Source organism: Brassica rapa, chromosome A01 (genome assembly GCF_000309985.2).
Source record: "Brassica rapa cultivar Chiifu-401-42 chromosome A01, CAAS_Brap_v3.01, whole genome shotgun sequence".
In the NCBI taxonomy this organism is placed as follows: Eukaryota; Viridiplantae; Streptophyta; class Magnoliopsida; order Brassicales; family Brassicaceae; genus Brassica; species Brassica rapa.
The window spans coordinates 19,264,304-19,277,708 of record NC_024795.2 but is presented as its reverse complement, the minus strand read 5'-3'; the positions used below and the strand labels follow the sequence as shown (position 1 = coordinate 19,277,708).

The 13,405-nt window shown below is 34.6% G+C and overlaps 2 protein-coding genes and 1 long non-coding RNA gene across 9 annotated transcripts; 1 reads left to right on the top strand and 2 right to left on the bottom strand.

The window, feature by feature from the left end:
• Window positions 1-189: 189 nt before the first annotated feature.
• Window positions 190-7,448, bottom strand: LOC103830677. 7 transcript variants are annotated; one of them, XR_625769.3, is made up of 7 exons: window positions 5,169-7,448; window positions 4,855-4,916; window positions 4,683-4,739; window positions 4,536-4,584; window positions 4,315-4,464; window positions 3,218-3,697; window positions 190-3,056 (listed from the first exon to the last, which is right to left on the bottom strand). It is a non-coding gene; the product is annotated as an uncharacterized LOC103830677 (long non-coding RNA). The 7 variants fall into 7 exon arrangements; XR_625770.3 differs by having other exon boundaries at window positions 5,286-7,446; XR_625764.2 differs by having other exon boundaries at window positions 3,218-3,288; window positions 3,371-3,697; window positions 4,855-5,273.
• A 78-nt stretch (window positions 7,449-7,526) lies between these two features.
• LOC103830668 (MLO-like protein 6) lies at window positions 7,527-11,666 on the top strand. Its single transcript, XM_009106480.3, has 14 exons — window positions 7,527-7,874; window positions 8,219-8,276; window positions 8,386-8,651; window positions 8,738-8,854; window positions 8,962-9,022; window positions 9,106-9,269; window positions 9,376-9,470; window positions 9,555-9,604; window positions 9,701-9,741; window positions 9,833-10,006; window positions 10,107-10,142; window positions 10,227-10,294; window positions 10,397-10,457; window positions 10,542-11,666. The coding sequence occupies exons 1-14, from the start codon at window positions 7,728-7,730 to the stop codon at window positions 10,989-10,991; spliced, it is 1,788 nt and encodes a 595-aa protein (XP_009104728.1). The 5' UTR covers window positions 7,527-7,727; the 3' UTR covers window positions 10,992-11,666.
• LOC103830657 (photosystem I chlorophyll a/b-binding protein 3-1, chloroplastic) lies at window positions 11,401-12,694 on the bottom strand. The gene is made up of 3 exons (XM_009106469.3): window positions 12,431-12,694; window positions 12,285-12,346; window positions 11,401-12,192 (listed from the first exon to the last, which is right to left on the bottom strand). Exons 1-3 carry the CDS (start codon window positions 12,572-12,574, stop codon window positions 11,577-11,579), a joined length of 822 nt encoding a protein of 273 aa, XP_009104717.1. The 5' UTR covers window positions 12,575-12,694; the 3' UTR covers window positions 11,401-11,576.
• Window positions 12,695-13,405: the final 711 nt, after the last annotated feature.

Genomic DNA, 13,405 nt, shown 5'->3' with positions numbered 1-13,405 from the left:
TCATGTTTTGTCAAACATACCTTAATTTTCATTTAGTAAAAGAAAACTAAAACTAATAATTTCATTATTTCATTTAAGATTTTTGCTACCCAAACTTGAATGACCTTTCCTAATATCTTTTGTTGACAACGTTTCTTTTGAATATCTTCTAAGAATTTATAAATAGGGAATGCAAACAGTTTTTTCATCATTATTTGATAAATTTTTGAAAAAATACAATGAGGAACTTTTTTATATAGACTATTTATAGATTTTCAAAGATCTATATGGAAAATCAAACTTTAGATTTGAGTTAATTAATTTAAGATACTACATTTACAATACATTATGAATAGACACATCATTAAAAATGACTCTCTATTGCATATGAAAAACACACATAATTTTAGAATAGACACTTACTGAGATATTTAACAACATTTTTAATTTTTTTATCTTTTTTTTTTTGATGAAATTTTAAATTTATTAGTCATCAAATGAGAATAATGTTTATGTACAGAAAGAATCAGAAAAAAAAAAGAAAATCAAATCAGAGCTATGAATCTACATGTGAGCTGTGAACCAGAGCTGAAGTAGGCCTCGCAAGCGTGGCTTCTGAGTGTACTTTGTGGATGTGATCCTGTTCCTCACAGTCTTGTCGATGACCTTTGCCAATTGGCCGGCCTGTCTCGGATTCTTCATATGCTTCCTATCATTCCTCTCCCTCCAAACCATATAGATAGTAACTTGGAACACTAGCCGTATGAGGATTGAGACACTTATTTATTGGTGTATTTTTAACTACTAATAGATATTTTTTTCAATAGTTTTATGTTTGAAAAACAAAATTAATCTCAGTTTATTATGAACAGACACAAATCTTATGATGACAAGACATAATTCTTAAACTAATAATTGTAAAAAGACACTCATTAAAATAGTATTACTATTTTCTTAAGAATTTATTTGTTAAGATGTTATAACTAACTGAAAAATTCCAATACTTGCATGTTGAAAAAATGCAAAAAAAAAACATTTATTGTGATATTTTAACCATTTTATAAAAACGTTTCCAATAGTTGCATGTTGGAAAAATAAAACTAATCACAATTTTTTTATGAGAAGACATAGTTCTTATAATGAGGACACACAACTCTCCAAATTATTAATTGTAAAAAGACACTAATTAAGATATTATAACTACTTTTTGAAAGAATTCATATTGTGATATTTTAACTATTTTAACCAAAACTTTTTTCAATAGTTGCATGTTGGAAAAACAGAAATACTCACAGTTTTTAATGAAAATACATCATTTTTATAAAGAGTAGACAAAACTCATAAATTACTAATTGTAGAAAAACACTTATTAAGATATTATAATTACTTTTTAACAGAATCCTATTGTTAAGATGTTATAAATAATTGAAAAATATATTAATATTTGCATGTTGAACAAATACAAAAAGACACTTATTGTGAATTTTAACTATTTAAAAAAATTTCTAATATTTGTATGTTGGAAAAACAAAACTATCAATGTTTTTTTTTTATGAAAAAGACAGAATATTAATAATAAGTAAACACAACTCTTAAAATTATTAATTGTAGAAAGACTCTTATTAACATATTATAACTCTTTTTTTTAAGAGAATTCACTTTTCAAGATGTTATAATTAATTAAAAATAATTAATACTTGCATGTTGAAAAAAATAAAAAAACACTTATTGTGATATTTTAAAAATATTTCCAATAGTTGCATGTTGGAAAAACAAAACTAACCACAATTTTTAATGAAAAGACACAATCTTTTATTAATCAACAACAACAAAATCATTCTTATAATGCTTCGTCATCATCATGATATCATCCCATTAAATGGTGGAAAGCGTAGAACCATCCTCCACTAACACAATACATTTTAGAAGTAAATAAGCAACTAAAAAATCTAATAATCCAATGGAAATTAAGATAGAAACTAACAGAGCATGAAGACGAGTCTCAGGATATACATTTAAAAATACGAGAGGGTGCAGAGGCTTGGAGAAAATAACAAATAAAATGTGAGAGAGATGAAGAAGACGATGCTTTCCAGATTTAAGTGAAGGAAATTTTTTTCTTTTTCTTTAGTGTATTGTTTAGTGGGAGACAAACCTTTTCATCTAGTAACATTGTTGTTTCGTTTAGGATTTTGGCTATCCAAACACATAAAATTCTTTCTATTATTTTTTGTTGACAACATTTCATTTAAATACCTTCTAAAAAGTTATAACCAAATAACTGCATAGAAATTTTTTTCACCATTTTATAATTAGTGAAATTAGTGAAAATTTTACTTTGACAAATGCATAGACATCGACTATTTATAGATTTTAAAAATATATTTGAATAGTCACAACTCTTCAATTTGAATAGTCACATTCTTCCAATTTAAAAGTAGTTATTTTGAAAAGATACTTATAAGAATACTCATAACTTTTCACTTTTTAAAAGATACTTATATGAATAGTCACAATCTTTAAACAATTTTTAGAAAAGACACAACCTTCCAACATTTTTATAAAAGACAACTTTTTAAACAGTTTTTACAAAAGACGCAACTTTTCAACATAAGTGGATTCACAACCTTTGGAATTAAATGGGATTGCTATTATTAGTAGATTAATGTTACATTTTTAACATAAAACATATTAATTCAAAGCTATCAGCACTAGATGATAGATACAAAGGAAGCATTACGTAGTGTCTTTCTAGTCGTAACGAAAGGCACATACAAAAATAAACAAGATAGAGACTCGATGTCCCAGAAGATTTCGAAGATCTCAGCCGAAGGAAGCTTCGAGTTAATTGCTTTAATAAGCATTTGACAATTTGATTTGATACATATTTTTCATAGATCTCAGCCGAAGGAAGTCCTTTGGGTTGTACATGGCTGAGAAGACTGCTAAAGCCTTTGCTTGGAAGGGGGAAACGACATGCTGCTCTAGGCACAATCTTTGTCCAATATAGAAACCATTGGAATTCTGAAACAGCCATCCACAACCTGCAGCTTTACTACATTGGTTCCACACTGCATCTGTTTAACGCGTTAAACAATTAAAAGCAGTAAGTATAGGATTCTGTTTAAGGCGGGATTTGCATGGAGGTGATAAAGATGACTGTGCGGCTGTGCCTATGCCATTCTCTAGTACTTCGAATGGAAAGGCATAGGATCTTGAATAAGACTATTTTTCTTACCATCCCAAAATTCCAGCATATCCACGGGAACAAGTCAACCGAGATTCCCAATGGTGGTAGATAGGTAACACCTTTAAAAGCATCAAAGGCTTGTTCAAAAGAGGCTAGATTATGTACGTTAGGGCATTGTCTCATCAGCAAAGTACTAGAAACCTTTTTTAGCCATTTCACAATGAAAGAGGAATTGGAGAGTTGTCCAGTGTTCGTTGCATCTGCGTGTCAAGGAAAATCCCTTGTTTTGGGAGATTATAGCCTAGGGGAAGAGCGCCTTGTATAATTTTCCATGGAAATCTTGAGTCTTAGTGAACATTACATAATTATTACCACTACGAACGATTTTCTCGCATGTACAGACGATACAAAAGGAAAGAGCCACTTTCCCGACAGAATCTGGTCCCAAAGCGCAAGTTCAAACCCAAATGTTCGGTGAGAAGAAAACATATTGATTCATGTATCTCCCTCCTCTTGCTCGGCTGCAAACTGGAAACGAAAAAACTTTTTGAGCCAATGTGATATGTACAACTCCTAAGAAACAGACATCCAAATCTATAATATTATACTCTCGTTAGCGAAACATATCTACACTATATGCAATAAGTTAGATCCATTCTCTTCTGTCTAACGTGGAAGACCAAAAAAACTTGGTAAAATACCATTTTGAACTTATTCATGGAACTAAAATGGATAAATGACTACAATCAACTTCATAAAAACAGAAAATCATAACTCTTCACTTCGAATCTTTTGCTATATGAAACAATTTTAAGAGTTGTAAATCTTCCTTTTAGTTGTGTTTCAACGGTGATTCAGTATAGAAAGTACCTTTTTGATTTGGAGAAATGGTACCAGAAGAGATCAATAAGTTTATGAGAAAAATATTTTCCTAAGGGAAAAGTTAAGAGAGTGTGACAGTTGGTGGTGGTGAAAACAGACAAGGAAAAAATTTAGAGAAAGAGTCAATTGTTTCCACACAGAAAAAAAACCACAGTAAGTGACACAGAAAAGCTATCGGACAATAAAACTGGATGGGAGTAAAACTAATGATGAAGAAAAAAGATAAAGTAACAAATAACCAAAAGACATCTAAGAAAAATTACTGATCATGTGGGACTTCTAAGCAGAAGCTGTGAAGATGAGATGCCACCTATCACTCTATCAGAGAGAGGAGCCGTGGTCGGGAACACGCCGGAGAAGGAGCCCACTCTGGGGATGCGGCTGATATATTATCTGATTGTTAGTATTTCCACCTAATCAATATTTAAAAATGAATAATGATTATGTGGAGATACTAACAATCATAAAATACCAAAAGACATACCTTCACGTATCAGAATTGTTATCTTGAAGACATATACCTGCTCTAACTCCTTGAAGATATACCTCCTCACGTGTCAGAAAACGTTTAAAAATACCACAAACACACTCCATCCTATATAAGATTTTGAGAAGATATCAGAAGACATACCTTCACGATAAGAAGAGCGAATGGTTGAGTGGTTCTGATTCGTGGATCCAACATAACCTAATCAAATAATGAACCAGATGACATCAAAGAAAAAACATACTTACTGTAATTGCAGAAACTCCAAAGGACAATAAATTTTAATAATTAGCAAACAGCAGAGAAATAGAAATACCTTAATCTGAGTTTAAATTATGGATCATCAGCAAATGATATAGTTGTTCTGAATTGTGGATCCTAATCAAACAATGAATAAGAAGAGTTACCAGAGGACATCTAAGCAAAAGTAAAGTATGTTTATTGTAATAGCAAAAACTCCAAAAAAGAATAAATTTAATAATTAGCAAATTGCAGATAAATAGCAATATTCCGAATATAAAATTATCGCTAGAAGAGAGAAGGGGTTATAGAAACAAAGATCTGCTGCCGCAAAATTAAATTGGAGCAAACGGAGAAAGATAATAAGCAGAAGAGATAATCATAGAAAACCTGAAACAAGTTTGAAAGCGTACAATCTCTTCAATATATAAACTTTTAGAAACATATAACTCATAAAGGAAATCTGTGTGTGAAAAGATACAACTATTAAGTGTGAAAAATTCCTACAATTTATTTAGGGGACGCCTCTGAAGAGCGTCGTATGCTAAAGTGACTTGATGATGTCATACTCTTCATCTTAAACAAAATTGTATCCATTGGATTGTAATTTCAGGGTAAACTCCATCATTGGATATTAATTTATTTTATGATTGTGTCTTTTAAAAAGTTGTGTTGTTTAAAATAAATGACTGTTGAAAGAAGAGTTGCCAAAACATTGATGACTTCATCATTCATAACAAAAATGTTTAATGTCAATTAAATCATAAAATAAAGAGAATTCTAATCTTTTTTTTTTCCGTCACAAGTGGAATTTGATTAAACAGAGTTCTGAAACGAAACTTACAAACATAATGCCATATTCAGGCAAACAAAGCCCGAATGATTTACGGGAACCTATACCCAAGAGATTTATGGGAACCAGACTATCTAGAGAAACAAAATAACAACATTCATACCAACTTGAGACTAATCACTAGAGGGTCTCCAAATCCATAATACTCAAATAAACCATCTGCACATCGCCAACAGAGCTGAAAGACAAGAGCTCGAGTATAACCACACAGCTACAAAGCGAAGCGTGATCACCAAGAACCCCACCAGACTCTAAACGGCCGAGATAGTTGTAACATAACACAGAACAAAGGCAGAAACTTCACCACGACCATTACCAAGAGGAGCCAAAACCGAAAACAAGCTCAAGCACAAGATAAAAACCTTTAACTCTGACCGGGAAAACGCCTTCCAAGACCTCCAATTCTTACACGCGGACCCTCGCATCCCAAACTCAGCCATCTACCGACTGAAGAATGGCCACCTCCTCGCAAGAGAAGAACTGAAGAACGGACCCACTGCGACGCTAATAACCCCACTAGAAACACACAGCTTCTAGGAAGAGAGAGTAGATGCTCCCGTAACAAGACCACATACAAAAGACGAACCACGAACCAGACTTGAACCAACTCCTAGCATGGCGACCTTGATACGGATAAGAAAAAAAGCCGAGCACAGGAACAAGACCAGGCCAAACCAACAAGAAATCTGTTATAGAAACTAAAGCCGGAACATTTGGCCCCGCCAAAACAAACCCGTTGCTAAAGATACAACACACACCAATCGGAAAGACCAACACCAGCAATCAACTCCAAAACCCCCGCCAAGACCATGACGCTACAAGACCATCCGATTAACCAACCCAAACAAGCACGAAGGAATCCGAGACACGATTCGATAAGGGACCACCATGAACCGGCGGCGGACCCAACCAACTAGCCACACGACCTCCATGAAAATCGTGACCCGATACAAGCTCCTCGAACCAAAGCCCTCTACCTAACTAGAAACCCACCCTAACATAATCTAAACACGAGATCTACTAAAGACAATCAAAATAAAGCTAAAGGGACCGGCGGTGGCGCTAACGGAGCCACCACGCGCAGGTCATCGGAGTTGCAGAGCTGAACGGTTGAAGGGAGAGATAGGGACGAGAGAATTCTAATCATTGGATCAGATTTTTTTTTCGTATAAAAAATGATGTCATACGAAAACAAGAACAGGTTTGCTTATTATATATAGATACTAAAAGTTGTGTTTCATTAGAAAAAGTATTTGTATACACTAAATGTAAAACAAACAAACAATCAATGTCATCTTAAAATTATTATTTATTATAGGTTTTGGTGTTCGTTTTGATTTACAATTCATTGACTTGGATATATTATCAAAGTTTCTTTACATTTGAAATTCCAAAAAGTAAACTTCATGTCATGGCCCAGTCACAGTTATGCACAACGAGTTTCAGATTTGCGAGAAATCTCCCTAACCTGGAGGGAACTCTCGATACGTCAACGTCTTGAAGAGACGATGAATTTCGTCCGTTTTCGGATTAAACATTACTTTTGAGAGTTAAAAAAAACAAAAACATTACTTTGAGTAATCATTTGATTTGTCGGCAACTTAACTAATCTCTCTTTTCGATTACATCAAAATGTGAATAATTAATTCACACTTAAAAACAAACTACAAAAGAAACACATGCAGGAGGATAAGTTATACAGAAACAGGAACATTTTAACATTTAGACCAAAAAATGGTTATACAGAAACATTAAATTTAATGGACAACTCAACAATACATAACGGATCACAGGGGATGTTTCTGAAAAAGTCATATTAATGGTTTCAAAGTCAAAAACTTTGAACTTTTCAAAATATGCCTACTCACCGGTCGTCTTCTTTCACCGCTCTGCTTATATTATGACATAAGACGAATTTCATGATTGCAAATAAACAAAGAAACAAAAAAGAAAAAGAGGGCAAACAAAAGGAATAATATCAAACTGCGTTTTTTATTTTATAAATTTTCTGACTATACTATATTAGCTACTATTTACGGGGGAGAAAACTTTCCAAAGGAAGGCTTTTTTCGCTTGAGGTTGTTCTGTGAGCTCTAATGGCTGATAAGGTGGCTGATAAGGTGGCTGAAAAGGTGGCTGAAAGAACGCTACAGCAGACTTCCACGTGGGCGGTCGCCGTTGTTTGCTTCTTCTTGCTTCTAATTTCAATTGTCATTGAGAAACTGATCCACAAATTAGGAAACGTAAGTTCTTTTTATACCTTTTCTTCGTCTTGATTCTTTGTTCTCTGTTTCTGTGTCTGTTTAGTTCTTCATTTTCTTTTTCTTTTTCTGTTTAGTTCTTGATTATCTTTTTCTTCTTATTCCTATGTTCTTTGTGTCTGTTTCGTTCTTATTGATTCTCTGGTTCTTCTTCTTGATCTGTTTCTGTTTGTTAGTTCTTCTTTATTAAGTCAAAATTGATCTCACTGATTTTAACCGCCAAAACCCAAAAGGGTTTACAGTTTCTGTGTTGGTTACATGCGTCCTCTTTTTCTGATACTAATCATGACTAACAATCTATGTTCTTTATCATCTTCTTATGATAGTGGTTTAAAAGGAAGAACAAAAAAGCACTGTATGAAGCTCTTGAAAAAGTGAAAGCAGGTAAAAAAATAGTATTAATATAAGACATATAATTTCCCTCCAAAATATTCATGTAACCAACTATATTAATTAATCGTATTTAGATATTAATTAAATGTAAAACATGCAGAGCTTATGCTGATGGGATTCATATCACTACTGCTAACAATTGGACAAAACTATATCTCACAAATTTGCGTCTCCGAGAGCGTCGCAGCATCAATGCGCCCTTGCAGTAGATCCGAAGAAGAGAAGAAGTATCCCAATACAAAAAAAGATACCGGGAAGGACCTAGGAGATGAAGAAAACTCTGGTCGAAAGCTTCTCGAGTTAGTCGAATCTTTCATTCCTCGAAGGAGTTTGGCTACCAAAGGCTATGACAAGTGTGCAGAAAAGGTAACACTTCACTCTTCCGAAATCTTATCTTTATGTAAACCCTTTTTCAAAATTTGACATATGATTCGTTTGATGTTTGTTTCCAGGGACAAGTGGCTTTTGTATCGTCCTACGGGATGCATCAGCTTCATATATTCATCTTCGTTCTTGCTGTTTGTCATGTGATCTACTGCATTCTTACTTATGCTTTGGGAAAGACCAAGGTACATTCTCTTACATTACATCCACATTATGGTCAAAACCGGTTGAGATCTTGATTATTTTTTTGCTAAAGAATGGATTTGCATTTTGTTTCTTTCTGCAACATCAGATGAGAAGATGGAAGAGGTGGGAAGAGGAGACAAAGACAATTGAATATCAGTATTCACACGGTATATACATATAGCTTACGAACTTTGAATGGATGAAACTGAGTGTGAAGCTTTAATGAGGCATCTTTTCATATGTAATGCAGATCCTGAGAGGTTTAGGTTTGCGAGGGATACATCTTTCGGGCGTAGACATCTGAACTTCTGGAGCAAATCGACTATTACACTGTGGATTGCATGTTTCTTTAGACAGTTTTTTGGATCTGTAACCAAAGTTGATTACTTAACGCTGAGACATGGTTTCATTATGGTAAAACAACTCAAATCTTTTTTATTTCTGTTTAACCTTTCACATTGTTTGGAAAAGCTAAGGTCTTAACGGCATAGCAAAACGATTTTTTCTTCTTCTTCTTCAGGCCCATTTGGCTCCAGGGAGCGATGCGAGGTTCGATTTCCGAAAGTACATTCAGAGATCATTAGAGGAAGATTTCAAAACAATCGTTGAAATCAGGTATGGCTACTAATATTTTTTGTTTAAAGAAAAAAAATTCACTAATTACTTCATAATCTGATGTTACCAATTGCCTTTCTCCAGTCCTGTGATATGGTTTGTAGCCGTGCTATTCCTCCTGACCAACACAAACGGTACAACTCATCTTCAAAACGTTGCTACATTCTTAAACACTTAAAAACAATCCCAAAAAAAAACTGATATACTTGCTCTGCCTTTGTTATGAACAGGATTGAATTCTTACGTCTGGCAACCATTCATTCCCTTAGTAGTAAGCAACAAAACTTTATACAAAGAAACATTTTCTTTTGGTTACAGTTTGGTCTCTTTAACAAGAATGAATGGTATAAAACAAACTGCAGGTGATACTTATAGTTGGAACAAAACTTCAAGTGATAATAACAAAACTAGGACTTCTAATCCAAGAGAAAGGGGACATAGTGAAAGGCATGCCGCTTGTTCAGCCCGGTGATCATCTCTTCTGGTTCGGTCGTCCACGTTTCATTCTCTTCCTCGTTCACTTAGTCCTTTTCACGGTATAGTACATACTTTCGCACTCTTTATCCTTCATCCTTACAACAACAGAAAAATGCTTGAAAACAAATTTAATAAACAAACATGTTTGCCAATTTGCAGAATGCGTTTCAACTAGCTTTCTTTGCCTGGACTACGGTAAGCAAACAAAATAATTCCACGGTCTCCATTACCAGTTTCTCAAGCACCCTTTACTGAAATACACACTTGTTGTTTCTACAGTATGAGTTCAAGCTCAAGAACTGTTTCCACAAGAACACAGTAGATGTGGTCATCAGAATTTCAGTTGGGTAAGTAAAAAGCTTTTAAGATTTAACCAATCATAGAAACTGAGAAATCAAACCATTCCTTTAAATATTAACAAAGTCACAACCATTTCTTTCTTCTTGCAGAGTTATTGTACAGGTTCTTTGCAGCTACGTTACTCTTCCTCTATACGCTCTAGTTACTCAGGTACAAAGACATAAACTAAGCAAAGAGTGGAAATTTTTCAGTTTCAAATTCTAAACGTTTTGATTTTGGTGAATATTTGTTTAGATGGGTTCCAAAATGAAACCTACAGTGTTCAACGAGAGAGTAGCAGTAGCTTTAAAGAGTTGGCACCACACAGCTAAGAAGCAAATGAAACATGGAAGAACCTCAGAGTCGACTACGCCTTTCTCTAGTCGTCCAGCTACACCAACACACGGTTCTTCTCCGATCCATCTCCTCCACAATGTCCACAAACGAAGCAGAAGCGCTGATGAAAGTTTCGCTAACTCAATGTCTCCGAGGAGAAACTCTGACTTCGATACGTGGGATGTTGAGTCTCAACAAGAACCTTCTTCTTCTTCCGTGAAGTATCATTCTAGGTTTAGGGAAGAAAACTCAGAGAAGAAGAAGCCAGCATCTTCTTCAGCTGTGGAGCTTCCTCCTGGAACTGGACAAGCAAGAACTCACCAGCATGAGATTAGTAGTATTAGCTTGAGGGATTTTTCGTTTAAGTGATTGTTTATATTTCTTAGTGATGATTTGTTAATACGTATGTTTATAAGTTTATATGGAAACAGTGTTATTGTGTAAATTTGACCTTATTTATACATTAATTATTTCTCGTTTTTATCTGTCACTTCACACTTTTCAGCTACCAAAGTGTTTATCTTATTGTCATAGACAATGTTTCAGGAAGAAATCTATGGGCCGGGAAAAAAAGCTTTGAGCTAGCTAAAAAATATGTTCACTATGAAGTTGGCACACATATCATCAAAAGGATGCATGGAATTATCTGAAACCAAAATAGGTCTCAGGTTTGATATTCTTTGAGATGAGTTCTTTTTAAGCATTACTTGTAAATAATTCCATAACATTCTTTTAAATATGTTAACTGAGTTTCTTGGTTATTTCTAAATACCAACCATTAATCCTAGAAGTTGTTCTTTATGGCCATTATTTCTTACAAAAGACGAATATGTTTACACAGGGTGTTACAACACAAAGAAACTGATGGTACCAAGAGAAACAAACAAGATTGTAGGATACAAGAGAATGGGAAACCAACATAAAACACCATGAGATGAATACGATATGATCATCTCAGTGGAACTTGAGGCTGGTCAAGACATTGTTGTTGACGGGATCCGCCAAATGATCAAGAAGGTTCTGGTAAGGCCCCACACCGGTCACTAATCCCTGCACAAAGTAGCCTAGGATGGCGAGCATTGCCAGTCTACCGTTCTTGACCTCCTTGAGTTTCAACTCCTTCATCGACTTCTCGTCTTTTCCAAACCCAAGAGGGTTGAAGAATGGTCCACCGGGGTAAGCCGGGTCACCTGAACCCGCGAAACCTTTCTCTAGACCCAAGAAGTATTGTTTACCCATAGATCCTGGGTTGTACCAGTCCTGCAACCTCCTGTGCTCGGCAAATCCCATCAAAGCCATCTCGAGAACAAAGAGTGTGTAAGGGTCTGCCCAGTAGCTGTATGTCCCTGCAGGTGGAATCACACCGGTTTGGAACCAGGGAAGAGCAGTGTCTGCAGGAATCAGACCGGCCTTTCCTAGAATCTCAGGTGCAATAGCTCCAGCTGCACCCAACATAGCAAACCTCCCGTTGATGATCTCTCCGTAGGCTAGCCATCTCGGCTCGATGAAGCCTCCAGTACCCTCTGGGTCTGAAAGACCAAGCGGATCGAATCCGAAGTCGCCAGGTAAGCTTCAGAATCACAACAACTCTCCAGTTAAGAATCGTTCTCTATAAACTCTACACGTCTTGAAGCTTTAAAAAAATCAAATATTTGGAATTACCTGCCATCCAAGTAAGAGAGACTCTGTGATGATGCAAACCACAATTGCCTGTTTGCTCCTTGCTGAAACCAAACACACAAATCCAAGATCGGACAATTGTTCATTTCACACTGTTTGTTAAATAATTAGAGAGTAGTATCATGTACCTTGGCAGGTGGAGTTGATGCAGCCTTAACAACCAAGGAAACCTTCCTCTGTGATACGGACACAGCTGGTTTTACGCCGAATATCTGTCTAGCGGTCTGAACAGAGGAGGTAAATGAAGAAGATACAAGCGCTTGTGCTGCCATTTTTTTTGCTTAAACTCTTTTCTTCTGTCACCAAGAGACGATGATTATTGAATAATGGTCTGCAGGGAACCTAGTGTTAAAGAGTAGAAGGAACAAGGTCCATTAGAACTACTTGTGGCTTTGAAATAGCCCAACTGGTTTTGGTCAGATTAGATTAGTATCTGCTTCACCAACTATATCTGTCCACGTGGCAACATGAGTTAGATAAGAGATTTTGTTTGTGTTTTTCTTATCTGCCACACACGAGCAAAAAAAATCTTTACGTTGAGGCCAATTGGATAGAAAATTTATCAAATGTTTAATTGATTGGAAAATTTGAATGCATATGTACCTCTGCAGTTAAAAGAACAACTTGATTTTATTTTTCGGAAAATTGGTAAAATAGGCCATAATGAGAATGTTTTTTTTTTCCTTTTTACCTTTTTGCATTAATTAGTCAATTTTATACATAATTTCCCTAATAATAACAAAAAGAATAATTATAAATTATATATCAATAAAAATAAGAAAAAAAAACTTTACCATCATGAGAATATTTCACATTTTTATATACAAAAATTAAATCTAATTTTTTTGGATATGTTGATCTAAATTTGTCATAACGTATATTATAACTTTTTTAAAAGGATAAAATAGAGATTCTAACTTATCTTACACGTTTTATAAAAGTTATAATTCGTATTATAACGTCTTCTCTGTGATCTATCTAAATATATAATATGTCTTCATGAGAGCTAATCAAATGTCTTTGTTATTTATAAAATATAATATGTATTGTAAGTTTTTTTTACTTTATTGTAAAATTTTTTAGAGATCGTTAAGTTGTGTTCT

Coding starts and splice junctions, on each gene's coding strand:
- LOC103830668 (XM_009106480.3), top strand. CDS start 7,728: ATGGCTGATAAGGTGGCTGATAAGGTGGCTGAAAAGGTGGCTGAAAGA. Junction 9,742..9,832: donor AACCATTCATTCCCTTAGTA/GTAAGCAACAAA, acceptor AACAAACTGCAG/GTGATACTTATAGTTGGAAC. Junction 10,295..10,396: donor GTCATCAGAATTTCAGTTGG/GTAAGTAAAAAG, acceptor TTCTTCTTGCAG/AGTTATTGTACAGGTTCTTT.
- LOC103830657 (XM_009106469.3), bottom strand. CDS start 12,574: ATGGCAGCACAAGCGCTTGTATCTTCTTCATTTACCTCCTCTGTTCAG. Junction 12,347..12,430: donor CATCAACTCCACCTGCCAAG/GTACATGATACT, acceptor GTTTGGTTTCAG/CAAGGAGCAAACAGGCAATT. Junction 12,193..12,284: donor CTCTCTTACTTGGATGGCAG/GTAATTCCAAAT, acceptor GTGATTCTGAAG/CTTACCTGGCGACTTCGGAT.